Raw genomic sequence first — 17360 nt, 5'->3', positions numbered from 1 at the left:
AAGATGGAATTGTATTAGTCTGATTCAAAACCTTTCTAATAATTAACTTTTGAGTGATCTTCAATGAAGTGAATTAATTAATGTTTCTAATAAAAAAACTAACCTTTAAAATTTATATGAGTTATTTCAACATCTTCACAATTATGGTGAGAAAGAGTTTGGACTGATCTGTGGAGTGCTGTTTTGTAATTTTTCAACAATTCAAAAAGAGAAGCATTCGAATCATCAGAATAATCTAGAAGAAAGTTGAGTACATAAATCAAACGATTGAAAGCCAAGATGTCTGAAGGATTTTCATCAATGTATCTTTGAAAGATTCGTCTTGTTTCTCTGACTTTCTCTACAAAGTTTGATTCTTCTGTTTCCACTTCAAATATCGAAACGAAAGAATTTTGTAAAACTTTAAATTGTGAATTACTATTCGATTGTTCCAATTCATAAAGCCATTCATCAGGATTGACCAAATTTTCCCTCAATACTTCATGAACTGAAATAATCTGTTTAGTTTTCGAATTGAAAACTTCCATTTCGATTCGGTCAATTGGTCTAATCACAAATTGACTTATTACTACAGGTGATAACGTTCCACTATCCACCAAAACTTTACAATCAAGAGTATGCCCAAAAATTGCCAATTTTCTAGCATTTGAAACAATTGGACCAACCACAGAATAGCAACGTAAAGAATGGTTTCCAATATTTCCAATGTACGCCATGTCAGTAAAAATTCCAATGCAATAACTAACTTTTTTCTCTGATTTTCCAAGAATATTATCTAGAATTTTGCTAATTTTTAAGCTTGCCTCAATGGAAGCCATTTCACATTTCTTATTGGAATCGACGAAAGTGAGTTGGTATTCGTCTATTCCAAAAATGAGTAAATCCGAGACTTGCATGGTTTTGCAAAGAGTTGAAAGTCCATTAGCGATCTTGGAAAATATATTCGAAATTTCATTTGTCGAAACCTGTTCATTGAAACCAAATAGCTTGACATTTACAACGCTACATCTGGAATGGTTTAACCCTAATTTGAATAAACTTCCAGAAATGACTTTGGAAGCTTTCAAAGAGGAATCAGATGAGTTTTGAAGAGTATTCGGTTTGTCAACCTTGGAAGATCCAAATTCTGATGAATTTCTGGAAAATGATTCCTTCTTTTCGAATAGAGAAGATTTCCGTTCAACTTGTTCGAAATTCTTCAATTGGTTAAACACATTTTCTGGAAGAAATGATTTGAATTCGTTCAACCAAGTAACCATGTCGAATAGGTGCTCATAAATACTGTCAACTTCTTTGAATTTGCTTGAATTGAAAGAACATGACTTTAAGTCAAAAGTTTTGATTCTCATGAATTGATTTTCTAGAAATCTAAGAGGATTGGTAACCAAATGACCAATAATAAAACTACAAGCCACTCCGAATAGGATAACTACCACTGCTACACCAACAGAAATTCCAGAATTAATATTTGTGGTTTGATCGACATCTGACTTGTAAACAACCATATAGAGAATCCAATGAATGTTCTTATATATGTAATCTTTCTTTGATACATAGTACCCTATCCCATTGCTATATATCTGAATGAAGGATGGAATTTCTGAAAGATTTCCATATTGGGAACGAATATCGTTCATCAGTTGTCCAGAATCTTTATCTATTAACTCGAATAATGAAACTCTTGACTTCCCATCGATAGATGTTGAATTAATAGATGCACCAATCACACTGTCATTCAATTCTGCCAAAATAACATATCCATTACCAATTATGGTTAACTTTTGTAAAAATTCTTGAATGGAATTTAACATCATGTTTGATTTGGCAATTCCAATATATTGTTTCTGACCACTTAGAGCAAACAACGTAGAATTGTAAACCTTGGTTGAGCAAAATATCGCCAATCCAGAGTTGATAACCAAATATGGCTCACCAACAATGGAATTTTCATTCAATTCATTGAATAATTCCAAGCTTCTCTTCCAATAGTGTTGAGACGTTATTTCATACGTTGTAGAATCGTTTTTATGCACTGTTGTTGGACTTCCATCAGTTTCGTTAACATTCCAAAAGATTAATCCAGCGTTTTGTTTCTCTAAATAGGTCAACAACGAATTTGGTGAAATACCAGACAATGAATAGGTATACATCTCCTTAGGATAGAAAACTCCCAACCCAGAAGACTCGAAAATCTTGTATTTCTCATACAAATAAACAGGTTTCGGCTTCTCTCCAATAACTCCAAAACTAATGTCTGCTGCCAAGCTCATTGACAACCTCATTTGTGGTTCAATTTCTAATTGGATATAAGAAATGGTTTTCTCACCCACCTTTCCTATCAATTCTTTTGTCATTTCTTGAAGAGCATTTGTTGATCCTACAAACGAAGCTAACCAAATAAATATTGAACATGTAATCAATAGGATAACAATTAGAAGGGTGATAAACACTCGCATGGATATGAATCTCATACAAGGGATGGGTTTCTTTGTCATTAACTTTTCCTTTTCATCTGTTTCTGCAGAGTTTATGTCTGATGTTTCGTCTTGTTTCTTACAGATATTAGTTTGTTGAGAAGAGCTTGAACTTACAATATCGTATGGATATATTTGTGTCATATTTTTTCTGAATAATTTTTGTTTCTCTCAAAACTAAACAACGCTTATAATTACCCAATAAGGTCATCAAAGTTGGTAAGGGACGAAAACAGAATAGATGTTTTACTTGATGGCAATTGACGGGAGCTTCATTCCGTCATTCCACCTTTTTAGGTTTGAAATTTAGTGATTTCAATCTCTGTAAAATTTGTAACCTTCGAATACTGTTTCATTTTGTTGCCCTTTTGTAAATCTTGAGAGAGAATTGGACCAATCTTATAAAATCTCATAGACGATTTAATCTCTCACTTGTTCACCTCAGCAAAATTAACCCACAACCTTCTAAAGAATCCCGTAAACCAGTAAGGATCCAAAAATAGAAACGCTCAATTATTCAAACTGTCTTCATTCGCACTCTTCCACAATTCGCCTATTGAACGACTCAAAGAAACACTGCGCTATTATAGCTTCTCAAATAAATACTGCAATAGCGTTTGTCAGACAGTAACTAGATTTACACAAGACAACAAAAAAACAACTCGAACAAAACCCTTAATTATTAATAAAACGAATAAGAAAAATGAATCAACCAATTGTTGAATTTTGGAAGAAAGTAGTAAGCAGCTCAATCATTATCAACAAGCCAGCAAGTGAGGTGTTTGAATATATAACCAAGAGAGAACACTATCCAATTGGAATGGTTGTCAAGTGGGAATCTCTCGGAAATGGCTTGGATTTGGAGGAAGTATTCGCCAAGAGATTAGTTACTGATCCAAATGCAATTTTAACACCACACTTGGAACAAATACCATTCAGAGTTTCAATTCTCACTGAGGATAATGTGATGAATGCTCGATTGTGGAAGTGGCACGTGTCAAAACAAGATGAGAAGGAAGAGTTTATCTTTGGATGGAAGGGAATTGTTGGATTCAAATGGTTTCCAATATTTAGCGGAGAGCATACATTCCAAGTGGTAGAAGAGAGTGAGAATTCATGTCGATTGGTGCATTCTGAAAGATTTGGTGGCTTGCTAGGTCACTTGTGGATGATTTACTTGAAATTGAGCAAGTTTAGAAATCACTTTTCAGAATATAATTCAATTGTAAGGAAGAGGCTCGAATAAATTATTAGAAGAATTCCTGCATTATTTCAGTATCTATCTTAAATCGAATTAGGATGTCCATCTTATCGATCAAAATAATTCTCAGTAGAATCCAAATTAAAAGCTCATTACCATCATCTTTCAAAAACTCTTTTTATATACAATAAATTATTGGAAAAATTCCTGCATGATTTCATCATTAATATCCACAACACTAACATTAGTATCCTTATGTTTCTTGTCATGTTGTCTACCACTTGTTGATCCAAATCCATTCAAGTCATGTGTGAAGGATGTTAATGTTTGATCCTCATCTTGCATGCCATCTTCTCTCTTTCTCTTGCTTGGGTTTGATTGACCCATATAAAAATCAGTCATGGAACTATCATTTTCCAATACTGAAGAAGCAGCTGGTTCTGAAGCAACAGTCTTTAAGAATACATCCTCTTGTAAATTAATACTCGTCAGTGTCATTTGGGCCTCTTTGAGCACCTTGTGACAATATTGTATACAATCTCCCACACTTTCTGTGACTTCCTTTCTTCTCTTTAATTGGTTTTGTAAAATTGTTATCATTTGTTCTCTAGCTTGATGAGGTCTATAATAATTTAACAGGAATGACATGTTAATGAAAATTAACTCGATTTGATGTAATTTCAATTCCCAACAAAACTTGACAATGGTCTTTGATCCATCAAAATTTGTAATTGTTGAAATATCCTCAGTTTCATTCACTTGAAGGGTTGGATGTTCAATCAGCAAATCCAACAATTCCAAATAATTGTACAATAAAGATCTATTTAGTTTTTTCAATTCCGCAACATGATCTATACTATCTAGTGGTTTATCACCGTAAAGCTTTTTAACAGTTTCAAATCCTGATTTGATTGGATTAAATTCATTCTATTTAATAAATAGTAGGATGGTAAATAATTCAATCCAAATATTATCGATAAACAATAATAAATTGATCCAATTTGATGATGATAATAATTTAAACAAAATATTAATTCCATTCCAATAATAATTTTAATTTGATGAATATTTTGATCCACAACATGACCATACAACACCATCATATATTGTTAAATATTATTTACATCAGGAGGAGCAAAAACTTACAAAAGATGTTAATGTTTCTCCGAATGATATATAAGTTTCTCCTCTAGGAACTGGTTTAGGTGGTTCTGGAGGAATATATTCACTCTTTGTTGGATGATACAATCTATAGAATGCCGGTGGTGGAGGAAAATCATCCTTAAAAGCCTCCTCTTCATTATCGTTAATCATCATTTTTTTCAATCTTTTTTAATTCCTTTCAAATACTTCATATCATTAACATCACTAACAACTTTCTTTGTTCTTAATATTTCATCATTGATTCTAACTAGGAGTGCTAAAACATTTAATTTACTACTTGTTCAATGTAATTTTCTTTGTTCCATGTGTTGTATTTTCATCTCACAAGCTCGTTGATCAAATAAAATTAATAAAAATTTTCTAAAGAATTTTCCAATCATCAAAAAATAATCAATTATTCATCATCAACAATAATTTATCATGTCGCAAACAGTAGCAGCCACCACAGAAGCTCCACAAAAGACTGCTGAGGAATTGGAAAAGGAAGAGGAATTACTATTTGAAAAGGGACCACTCTCGTTATTGTTGGAAAGTGTTCGTGAACAAACACAAATTTTAATTAGTTGTAGAAATAATAGAAAATTGTTGGCTAGAGTTAAAGCCTTTGATAGACACTGTAATATGGTATTGGAAAATGTACAGGAAATGTGGACGGAACAACCAAAAAGTGGAAAGGGAAGAAAAAAGTCAAAGCCAATCAACAAGACACGTTTCACAAACAAGTTGTTTTTGAGAGGAGATTCTGTAATTTTAGTGTTGAGAAATCCAAAGAGATGATCGGCTTTTTCGAGATGTGATTTAGACATGATTTTGAACACCAGAACACCTATTACCTCCATTTGTTTTCACACCAATCTTCCCTTCTCAATATTCCTATCACAACCAAAACAATAGAATGTAATACTTTGAATCTAGGCAAATAAATCTTCAAGATGATTCTTGATCCTTTTCCATTAAAATTCGAGTGTATTAAAGTATTTTCCAAAACAACAAGAGTGAATTATTTTGAAAAGTAGAAGATAAATATCCTTGCTTGATATCTTTAGACAATGATACTATTGTGCTTTGATAATTAACAACAAAATATTCTCAACTTGTTTTAATTTTAAGATTTAGAGAACAAATTTATTGCTTCTTGGTTTCCTTCTTTTCTGGGTGGTTAATGTAAGACTTCTTCAAAGTTGGTGGGAGAGCCTTTTCCAATTGTTGAGCCTTAACCTTGTTCTTCATCTTCAAAGTGTAAAGGTATTGTCTGGTTCTAAGCTTGAACTTGTATGATCTGTTCTTTCTGTCCTTTGACTTGTAGAGGGTGATGCTTCCCTTTTCCTTAGCGGCAACAGCAAGAGCAAGGAATTCCTTAACGTTCAAGATTTGCTTTGGCTATAATTTTGATGATGAAATAAGATTGTTGATAATTGTGGTGTAAGAAAAAAGGATGAGGTGACTGATACATACCATTTTACGATTTTTTTTTCAACAAACTTTTAAAATTTTTGGATGACTTGGAGGTAGTGTAGTTTACAATAAAGTTTTTAGGCAAGGCATTTTTGACAGAATAAAAGAATGACAGTTTTGTGTCCCTTCACCAAGATATCTTCTTCATCATCACAACAATTTTGGAGGACATCATGTGTGATACTATTGGAAATAATAACATTTAATTTTTCTACAGTTTATTAATAGTACAATAATTAATTTTGATTTACAAGTAAATGGCACATGAGATAACGTTCGTTACTCTATCATCTTGTGTACTCAATCCATCGGATTCACAATCATCAACATGATGATTCCTAGTATAAAGAGTTGGAATAATTTAGAATTTCCATGGCTTCTTCTCACTGGCAGCCTTTGGTGTTGCCGAAGTTAATTTACCAAAAGTCTTTAAATCTTCTTCATTCCACTGAGCTGCCTTGTCCAACATTCTATTGTAGGACTTATCGATTGGATCCGAATATTGAGGACTATCAAGTTTTTCAGCTTTTCCGAACAATTGACTACTTACACAAAAGTATCCTTTGTTGTTGATTTATAAATTTCTGTTGGAACAACATATCCTGGATTGATTCTCTACATGCAATTAATTTCCATCATCATCAAGGTTTTATCATCACATCATTTATGAAAATTGAGGTTAACCACTACAACCTACCTTCCATATCGAAAACGATAAATCACTTTGGGCCTTAACTGCTTCCTTCTCCTTTTGTTGTTGAAGATATTCATTGACAATTTCCATTCGTTCCTCCTTGGTTTTGTGTTTGTTGGCGCTCATTTTCTTCCTTTTTATTTGATGATTTACAGATTTTAAACAGCTAGTTTTTTCGTAGATAATATGCAAAAGACACTTATTGATGAGGATGACCTTGAAATATCTCTCCTATCATAATATTAATACAATGATAATGAGTGAATTTATACAGCAATACTCTAATAACAATATCAAGGTGATTCTTGAGTGACTGATTACATTGTGGAGTGAACATTAACAACTTTCCCTCCAAAATTTCAAAGCCTTAAATTGTGATTACCACTAAAAAAATTGCCATCATCAAAACTACTGATTGACTACTCAACTACGTAACAATGTTTGAGCATAGTTGCAAGGACTATCATTCCATGCATACTGAGAGGATTAAACTCAGATTGGAGAGAATTTGTCAAGTTAAACTTCCCTGCTCACTTCAAGATGACAAGCCTTTGAAAAAGTTTCCAACAAACATCAAGGAATACGATCAGATTTTACTTGTTGAGGCTAGAGAATTAATGATGAACGGTAAGTGAATGAATTTAATATTAATAATCTAACAATGTAATACTGCTTTTCGAATAGATAAATATTCATGTCCTTGTCAGGATCCTATTGAAAGTGTTCAACAATTAAAATCATACGAGGACATGATCTGTACGGATTTACTTGAGGAGGAAGAGATGAATGAAGTGGAATCTATTCTCAATACAGACAGATTGCCGATAACAAGGAGTGGAGAAGCATATTCAGACTATCTTGATTATTATGACTTGTCAGAGAGCAAGGAACAAATATTAGATTGTCATCTATTGGTTTCGGAAGAGATTTGTCAACCTTTTTACAATCCTTCTATTGTATTTTCCACACTACTGGAAAAAACAAAATTTAATTGTAAACCTGAGAGTAAGGCTGTGGAAAATTTAATTGATGAACGAGTGCTTTCCGAGTGGGTTGCTATGGATTCACTCCCTACAGACTATTCAAATGATTGGCTAGATGGTTTACATTCTAATCAACGAGTTTTTGAAAAGGAAGAAACATTTGATGAAATTAAGATGATTCCTGTTTGTTATCAATTCGAAGAATTATTAGAGGAAAGCGATTCAATACTTATAGGAGAGGAAATAATCAACGAATCAAACTGCTCAAATAGGTACAATTTTGAAGTGAACATCAAGTTTTTGGAGTTTTCTAAAGCCTATTTGAATGAGTACTTGTCTAGGGAGATGTCCAAAGCTGGAACCAGGTCCACTAACAACAACAATAATGACATATTTGAGCACGATACGATGGAAGATGTTTGTCAAAATACAATTCTTGAAATTGAACACAGGTACAATTTGAACATTTTGGATGAATTCTATGCATCATTTCAAGAATTATCCAAAAATTCAATTTCTGAAATTGCCAATAGCGCAAAAACTATCCAGGAATACTGGTGCTTGAATCATCTTGAACAGGAAATACAGGAAGAAAGGAGTGCTATATTTTCAAGTGATTCAATTATCAACTCAGATGATATTAGAACAATTCCTTGTCCTCTTCTAGATGCAAGGCCGGTACCAATCAAACTAATACCAATCGAGGAAATTGTAAAACCCAAATTGACATCAAATATTGAAATTACTCTACAAAATTTATGGCTATCAGATTCTATCTATTTATCTAGAAAGGAAGCTGAATTGTTGGATGGCAAATCTCTAGCCTCAGGGTTGAGTTTAATGGAAAATAGTGTTAGTGAATCATTTGTTAAGGAATTATTCAATGATCATAAGGAACTAGAGATAGTGCTCAAAATTCCAAACAATATGACTCCCAACTCGAGGAGTAGAATATTCTCAGAGAAGATATTTAACAAGTTGAGTGAAATAGAGGAGATGGAAAGGGAATTCACCACAGAGGATATGTTTTTTCTACAAGATTTATTCCAACAATCATCTACCTACTCTGAAACAGTTAGCCATTATCAAGATGATGGAAAAGGCGCACTCTACAAGTATGAATCACTTATGGAAACTCTAGTAGATATTGGAGAATTTGAAAATTATAACTCGACATCAATAACTGACATGGAGAAAGAGGATGAAGAGGATGAAACCAATATTATTATTGAGCAAGATTCGCCAAATTTATCACCAATACAGGTACAAGAGAAGATAGTTTTTAATGAGTTTTTAGAGGATAATCTAGATGCCTTCCTTACATTCAAAAAACCTTCTCTTGCTCCTATTCCCACCACCTCACTCCAAGAGAAGGAACCTAATGAGGAAGAGGCGTTATTCATTCCAGAAGATGTAAAGATCTCGCCAAGACACTCTCAAATGGTAAGGAGCATTCTTGTTCAAAACTCTTTGGTAGTTCTACAAGATGAGGAATTGAGAATGGTAGAGAGTATTCTACTTCTCCAAAAGTTGAAGAACTGTAGCTCAAACTCCATGTTCATTCACATAGACGGTGATGAAACAAGATTAGAGAAAGACTATAGATTTATCAAATCCTTTCTTTTTAATCACTCAAAGAGTTTATCCATGGTAACAAAGGATAATTTTACAACCAAGATTACAAGTATTTCACAAAAATGTAAGGTTCTTTTCATTTCTAGAAGTATTGCAGAGAGCTTTATTCAAAGGATGGAGGCATTACTTTCAAAATGTTGCCTAATAGTTTACAAGGAGCATGTTTTAATTGAGCAAGATCAATTCATTCCAATTTCAAAATTTGTAGAGGGAATGTATTCCATTTCAAAGAAGAATATACAAACCATCATCATGTCGTGCATACCTTCGAGAGACATACAACAACTTTCCCATCTGCTTGACTCGACAATGTCAAAGCAAATACTAATGGATGTATCACCACAACTGTCTGCAAAGATTAGTGTGCCTGTATCAGGAAAAGCATCAAAGTTTTTGGAGAATATTATCAAAGTTGGAGAATTCACATTGTCCTCTATTTCAGGAGTGAAGGGATATAGTTTTGAGTCCATCAAATTCTTGAGTATTCAATCAGAGTAAGTTTCTTTCGACATTAATGAATACTAATAGTATTACAGCTTCTTAAAACGGATTGTAGAAGAATATGCCACTAACTTGAAGGTAGTTCTATCTTCAAACGATGCAAAGAGAATTATCGAGACAAGGACCACATTTAAAAAGCTTGTTTGTCTTCATACACTCAAGTACCTTTTTGAAGCAACTTTGGACGGTGGAATTGCTGTAGGAAAAGCTTATTTGGATAAAATTAAAGAAACAGACACCTATCGAACACTTTTAGATGGCGCTATTTCAGAAATATCATTCCAAATGGTTAAGTTAACCAATGAGATAGAGGATAAAACCAAAGCACAAACAGTAGTGGCTCATGCCAAAGAGCTTTATGATGAAAAATCCAAAATAATTATTCTATCCAAGCATAACAAGGTTCTTTCAGATATTGCCAATTTTTTTGAGGAAGGACACAACATATTTACTCTCTTCAGTGTTGAAAATAATCTAAAATTGAAGAGCTTAAATATTGGAACTGAAATGAAACTATCAGAAGGAGTTTTAAAACCAGAGCCTCATATTTATCTAACAACATTTTCCAACATTGCTAACATTTCAGATATGAACGCTTTCAGTGGAATAGATATATTGATCCAAATTGAACCAGGAGATTATAATGATGTTTTATATTCTCTAGTTTGCAGAAATATGGTGAGATATTTCGCTATATCGTCTAGATTAGAAAGAGAAGAAACACAAACATCACTGGACATGCTAAATCAATCTTGGGTCAAGAATTTGAAGTATAAACTGAAAAAAGAGAAGGAATTAGTTGTGAATTCTAAAATTATTGATCAAATTTTACAAAAGCAAAAGAGCTTTTCAATACTACAAGACAAAGAACTGGACCATCTAGAGAGACTGTACTGTTTTAAATCAAAATCAGAAAACTCAGCATCTAGCAGAATCATTGTTACAGAGAAGTGTATTCAAAATAACGAATTACTTTCTGAGCTTGAATCACGATTCTCGATTAATGTTGTGGAGAGGAATTCTACATTGTTTTCTCCAGCAGATATAATAATTAATGAAAGGCATTGTATCATTCTGTACAAATTCAACAATCTTGATACATACAGAGAGGAAATTACTGATTTATTCAATAGAATTCTTTCTCTGGCATTGCAATTTTCCTACTGTTGGGTAATTATTGAAAGCAGCTCAGCAGGAACTATATCTATTGATTCTTTATCCTTTGTTTCTAGCTCTCTCCTCTGCTTTACTAAATCTTTACAAATAGAAGTGAATTTAAGATACAGCTACAACATGGATCAAAGTGCTGAGATTATCAATTCGATATGTGTGGAAGTAATGGCCCAATCCAAAGCTCTAAATCATGACATTATTTGGATAAGAGAAAAGGAGAATCCTCAAGAGGCATTTCTTTCAAAATTCCCTTGTGTTAATTTCTTTTCGGCACAAGCAATAGTACAGAACTACTCCATCAAGGAAATATGCCAAATGAAATCATATGAAGAATTTTCACAACATCTAGGAAGGTATTTCACAGAGACTGGCTTGGTATGTTATTTAATAATCTCATTTAACATTTACATATATTAGAAATTATTGTACAACGTTCTATTCGAAATATTTGATGGATTTGAGGAGAGAAATCACATAGCGGAAGCAGAGGATGAACATTATAGGGCAGATAATGTGATGGATGTTAGTCAAGATAATCCATCTACGTTTACTAATTCATTCATTACACAACAAGATCTAAGTTATTCTTTCGTTAATGAACCCATCCCTTTCTCTTTTGAGAGGCCTCCTGATGAATTGTCGATAAACCAGAAGAGACTCTTTTCTTTGACACAACAAGACAATTTTAACCAAGAACCAATTTTTCAACCATTTAAGAAATCAAAGATTGTAAATGAAATTCCAAATGTGCAAGAATCTTATAGAAGAATACCACCGTCTCCATTATTTGGTCAAAGGGGGAGAATGATACAAGAGGAGCCTCCTAGAGAAACTTTCACACCACTGAGACAAGCTTTCAGAGTGGAATCTATGATGAATAGTCCATTCAATAGCTTTGCAAATAATAATGTAGCACCCCCTTTGAATTACAGGACACAGCATCAGCAACAACAGTTTGAGCCATTCCTGACAACATCACGAAATGCACCAATTCAATATCAAGAACAACCTTACTTTCAACCAAGTATGCCAGTAATGAACTATGCCAACATATCAAACACTTCAAACAATTCAATAAGGTCCTCGAATCATGAGTTTGCTTCACGACAACAGCAACCAAATATCGTACCTAAAAAAGTACCCAACATTCCAGTCAAGCTGCAAGTCCCTCTATCAGATAACATGCCAAGAACCAAAATTGATTTCGAGGCATTCAAGTATAAACCCAAGAATGGAAAATTAACAAAAAAATGGTGAATAAACGGAACAACAACAACTCACTCAATGAAGATACTGAATCAAAGAAGAGAAAGACTCATTCCGAAAAATCTTCTGATGAACAATTAATAGTTAGAGCTGATAATATTATAGAATTGATAAGACAATCAACAGATGACAGTATTAATCAATTCAATGAGCTTGCAGAACAACTGATACAGGTTTTGCTTGAGAATAGTCAGACAAGTTTTTCCACCACTTTTACAAAACAACTTGGTGCGAAATTGGCACCATTTATTTCACATATTTGTGAATATTTGACCGGAATTGACTTGCTGATTCATCCTCCGTATCATGTTTGTCAAAGTTGGAATCAAGCTTTGAGAACAAACTTTGAATACTGGGATCCTATTTTGAATGGAATTGGTGCTAATTTCAAAACTGACCTGAATAATTGCAAAGCTATTGAATTGTATGGTAGAGAAAAGTTGCAAGCTTGGAGTTTGCAAAGGAAATGTGGACCTGTAAGATATATTGAGGGAGAGCTAGTTCCAATGGATAGAGGTAGTTGGGATAATGATGACTATTCACCTTTGGATAGTTTGAATATTGTAACTTTAGGAGAGGAGAATTATCAAAGATCATCTCTAGTCAATCAAGTGTTTATTATTGACTACAACAAGAAATCAAGTATGAAACTGGACTACTTTACAACTGATGAGCAAGTTCCTGCAAATAACACTGTTTTTGATAATTACTGTGGCTATTGGTTTTCGAAAAGAACTCCAAAATGGTTTCTATTCCAAATCAACTATTCAAGATTTGAAGAAGAGGACAGATCAATTGAATATACTTGCATCGTTACCTTGTACAAAACTCTTAACGATTTCAATAGTAGAAAGAATGGCTTGACTCTTGTTAAAGGAATGAATACTTCGCTCAAAAATTCAACAGAACTTCTTGAGAGATGGCTTCTCTTTGATCGTGTCTCTAGAAAGGATTGTGAAAAATTCATTTCTAATATTCTGAGTGAGATAATGCCACTCAATTCATGGAAAGATTATTCAAAGGTTTGGAAGTTTGATGGAGAGTTTGTTTTTCGAAAGAAAAAGAAAAAGTTGAACATTGAAGAAGGCGAAAATGGATTCTTTACTATCTGATTTGATTCATAACATTGCCCAGAAGAGCTCATTCATCCTTTTTCAAAGGAAAAGAAGATTTTCACCAAACAATACTAGAAACAAATTTAACAACAAGAACAATGTAAGAACAGTTGATTACAATATATCCTTTGGGATTGAGATAAAAATTGTATTATTCAAAGATTATTTACATTTTGATTTGTGGAGGATTCGTTGATCAATGATGGATGCTTTGATTTTCTATTCTCTTTTTCGTCATGCAAGAACAAGTATTCTCTATTCTAGAGCTCTTTTTCTTGCTTTCAAAAACCAAAGCCTTAACGACAGTAATTACAGATACAATGTCTAAGTTTAATATTAGAACAAGAAGGGGTTATAGCTCAGTTGGTAGAGCGTCTGCTTTGCATGCAGAAGGTCTAGGGTTCGATTCCCTATGACTCCACTTTTGTCCTCATTTTGCTTTCAATGCGAAAAACAATTATTATTTAATCATCTCAAGGTTCTTCCAAATAAGACATTCTGATTTGCAATCTATTCTTTGGTTACAACATCTCTGTACAATATTTTGGAGGGAAGAATTTAGATTGTAAAGTATTAACTTCTGAAAAGTTCTGATTCTAGTTTACAGGATGGTTTAGGAAACGTTCCAATAGATCCCGCAACATTCACCACCTGGAAACTTTTCTTTTAAGAAAGGCAAGATCTCTTTGAAATGCCGAAGCCAGTTCAAAAAAAATGCAAGCTAAACCTTTCGTATCTACAACCATTATCCTACTGCTCTTGATTCTGCATATTTCAACAGCAAGTATTACACGAAAGCTTTCCACAATTGTTGGCTCAACTGATGAAAGTGTTCCTTTCATGTATAATGTCATCCTTCCTCAAAAGTTTATGTTTCACCCAAAGGACGAAACTTTAGTTTACTTTACAACCGAAACTGTAACAACCTATGTCTCCATTAAACTATTAAATCTAACTTCTGGTCAAATAACAGATGCAGTTCCAAACGAATCCATTTTCCAAACAATGGATTTCACAGTTGATGGAGAGACATCTGACATTTACTATATTTCTCAAGGTTTGGTCTACAAATACAGTGCATCAACCAAAACTAAAACACTCTTTGCTGGAGGTGGTTATCTTGATGGTAATTATATTCCTGCAAATCAAGCAAAACTTGAAAATCCTTGGTATTTAGATATTGATCTAGCGAATGGTGATTTGATTATTGCAGAATCGAGAAAGATAAAGAGGGTTAGAGATAGGATTATTAATACTGTTGCAGGTGGTGGCAAGTAAGTTATTTCTATATTTAATATTTAGATACTAATTTTGGAAATTTCTATAAAAGACAATATTTCAATTTTGAGGGACCTGTTACCAATTTACAAAACCTTGCATTCAGAGACATTTCTGCGTGTTCTGTCTATAATGAAACTATTTATTTCTATGAAGCTTACCATGACACTCTCTTCAGAATTAAAGATGGCTCACTGGTCAATGTCTTGGGAAATGGTTTTGAGGGATTTCCACAAGATAACGCTCTGGCCACATCTGTATCTGGTTCTTTAGGAACTTTTACTATCAATTACAAGACTGGGGAAATCTTCTTTGGCTCTCAAACTTTTCTAATGAAGGTTGACCAAAGTGGATATATTAGAGCAATGAGTAATATCACCTCTAATACTGCTGGAATTCAAAGTATTTATACATCACCTCGACCAGATCAAGGCATGAACACTAACAAGCTGTTCCTTTCTCCTTATCACATTGAATTATCTCCAATTACCAATGAATTGTATATCTCAGAAAAACAAGGAAGAATTGCAAAAATTGTAAACTCGGCCTCTGCTAATAGAAATGACTGGAAGATTGAAACAATTGCTGGATCAAAGGGATATTACATTGATGGTATTCCAGCTGCTTATTCTAAAATTGATAGCAGTCGATCTGTCAAAGCAGTTTACAAATCTGATTCGAATGAATGGTATTTCAATTCTATTAATTTCTACCGAAAAACTGCTCAATCTGCTGACGTGAATTCTCTTCCAATTGTTGAGACTTTTTTCACTGGAGACAAGGCAATTAATTATTACAATTTTGCAGCTTCAAATGCTGAACCAGCTGTCTATTTCACAACTGATTCACTGCTTTACAAAATGAATACTCAAACGAAGGAAATTTCAATTTTCGCTGGAAATGGACAACATTGCATTCCTAAGGATGGAGATTTGCAATTGGAAACTTGTGTTTGTCAGGGATCTGGACTGATGGTTTCTCCATATAATGGTCAAGTTTATTTCTTAATGTCTGCTTCAGCTCAATCATATATTTTCACATTCGAAAGTGGACGAATTAGATTGGTTGCAGGAGGTGGTTCTGATATTTTCTCATCTAATATCTCTGCCAATCAGACACAACTTGGATCTGGTTCAACATTTACAATTAGTCCACAAAATGACTTTTACGTTTCTGATTACAAGAATCGTATAATCAAAAAGATTAGTTCAAATGGTTTAGTCACCATAGTTGCAGGTTCCAAAGATGCTACCGATTATGGACATGATGGAATTAAGGCAACCAATGCAGCAATCTCTCCAATTTCAGTTGTAGTTCTTCCTTATGGAGATATTATATTTTCAGAAGACAATAGAATTCGAAAGGTTTCGAAAAAGACCGGACTTTTACAAACTGTCTATGGTGATTTCGATCCTGGATATACTCCAAGTGGCATTGTTGGAACTTTAACAAATTTCCATACACCTGAGCTTCGGGGTTCCATAAAAGGATATAATGAAATTTACTTTTTAGATCAGATAAACGGACATTTCACAACTCAAATAAGAAAACTAGAAACCACATGTGATTTAGGTGAATTTCTCAATGAAGATTGGAAGAATTGCTCCAAATGTCCAGAAGGAAAGTTCAGTAGCTCAGATTTTTCAGGATGTGAAGGAGAAATGATTTATTGTAATGGAATTCCATTCAATGCTCCAAATGTTTGTTCTTCTCATGGTAAATGCACCATGTCCTCTACCTGTCAATGTCAAAATAATTGGACAGGAAGCGATTGTTCTGAAACAACATGTGACTCAATTTCCTCAAAAGATTTGAACAGAGTTTGTGGTGGACATGGAAAATGCGTTGATTACAATCAATGCCAATGTAGAGATTCAACCTTTGGTCAATCGTGCCAATTTACTGGAATTCCACCTCAAGCTTTCAATCTCTATTTCAACTCAACTGAAATTGTCATTGGTTCGGATGATGTGTGCGGAGTAATGACAACAAATTTCACACTCATCCCAAAACAAACTTTGGATTTTTTGAATGATAAGCTGTTGACCATTACATTGAGTTTGTATTCTGAAATTAATGGAGATTATATTGATAGCAGAAGTTTAAATTCGAAAGGAATTCCAATTTATTCGATTTTCGATTTGGGTTCAATGAAGGATTTGAATCGTCCAGATACTTTGAGAGCTGTTGGGAAAATATCGTTGGATATTAATCAGGTTTCTGAAGTGAGTAGTATGAATAAGTTGATTGCTGGAAATCAAAGAAATGTTTCGAATAGAATTGGAACTTCACTTTCTTTGATTGCAATTTTACTTTCCATACTATTGATTGCTTAATCACAACTATCAATAAACACGCGTAAAAAACAAGTGTTACTTGACACTGCTTACTCTTGACTGATGTAACTTTCGAATGGTTCCA

At 33.5% G+C, this 17360-nt stretch overlaps 6 protein-coding genes and 1 non-coding gene across 7 annotated transcripts; 4 read left to right on the top strand and 3 right to left on the bottom strand.

Annotated features, from left to right (window-relative positions):
- Positions 1–98: 98 nt before the first annotated feature.
- Positions 99–2618, bottom strand: NAEGRDRAFT_66497 (uncharacterized protein; the record flags this gene model as incomplete). The annotated part of the gene is made up of 1 exon (XM_002678315.1): positions 99–2618. One exon carries the CDS (start codon positions 2616–2618, stop codon positions 99–101), a length of 2520 nt encoding a protein of 839 aa, XP_002678361.1.
- A 559-nt stretch (positions 2619–3177) lies between these two features.
- On the top strand, positions 3178–3720 carry NAEGRDRAFT_66496 (uncharacterized protein; the record flags this gene model as incomplete). Its single annotated transcript, XM_002678412.1, has 1 exon — positions 3178–3720. The coding sequence occupies one exon, from the start codon at positions 3178–3180 to the stop codon at positions 3718–3720; it is 543 nt and encodes a 180-aa protein (XP_002678458.1).
- Positions 3721–3867: 147 nt separating this feature from the next.
- On the bottom strand, positions 3868–4992 carry NAEGRDRAFT_66495 (uncharacterized protein; the record flags this gene model as incomplete). The annotated part of the gene is made up of 2 exons (XM_002678314.1): positions 3868–4602; positions 4822–4992. The coding sequence occupies 2 exons, from the start codon at positions 4990–4992 to the stop codon at positions 3868–3870; spliced, it is 906 nt and encodes a 301-aa protein (XP_002678360.1).
- Positions 4993–5259: 267 nt separating this feature from the next.
- Positions 5260–5616, top strand: NAEGRDRAFT_32869 (uncharacterized protein; the record flags this gene model as incomplete). Its single annotated transcript, XM_002678411.1, has 1 exon — positions 5260–5616. One exon carries the CDS (start codon positions 5260–5262, stop codon positions 5614–5616), a length of 357 nt encoding a protein of 118 aa, XP_002678457.1.
- Positions 5617–5964: 348 nt separating this feature from the next.
- NAEGRDRAFT_66493 (60S ribosomal protein L38) lies at positions 5965–7114 on the bottom strand (the record flags this gene model as incomplete). Its single annotated transcript, XM_002678313.1, has 4 exons — positions 5965–6219; positions 6426–6505; positions 6682–6836; positions 7008–7114. 4 exons carry the CDS (start codon positions 7112–7114, stop codon positions 5965–5967), a joined length of 597 nt encoding a protein of 198 aa, XP_002678359.1.
- A 311-nt stretch (positions 7115–7425) lies between these two features.
- NAEGRDRAFT_48380 (uncharacterized protein) lies at positions 7426–17275 on the top strand (the record flags this gene model as incomplete). The annotated part of the gene is made up of 7 exons (XM_002678410.1): positions 7426–7615; positions 7673–10100; positions 10779–11655; positions 11902–12533; positions 12866–13527; positions 14443–14935; positions 15118–17275. 7 exons carry the CDS (start codon positions 7426–7428, stop codon positions 17273–17275), a joined length of 7440 nt encoding a protein of 2479 aa, XP_002678456.1.
- On the top strand, positions 14010–14082 carry NAEGRDRAFT_t260. The gene has a single exon. It is a non-coding gene; the product is annotated as a tRNA-Ala (tRNA).
- Positions 17276–17360: the final 85 nt, after the last annotated feature.

The sequence above is a fragment of the Naegleria gruberi genome (assembly GCF_000004985.1).
Source record: "Naegleria gruberi genomic scaffold NAEGRscaffold_18, whole genome shotgun sequence".
Classification (NCBI taxonomy): Eukaryota; Heterolobosea; class Eutetramitea; order Acrasida; family Naegleriidae; genus Naegleria; species Naegleria gruberi.
The sequence above is the reverse complement of the archived record's forward strand: the minus strand, read 5'-3'. Positions and strand labels throughout refer to the sequence as shown.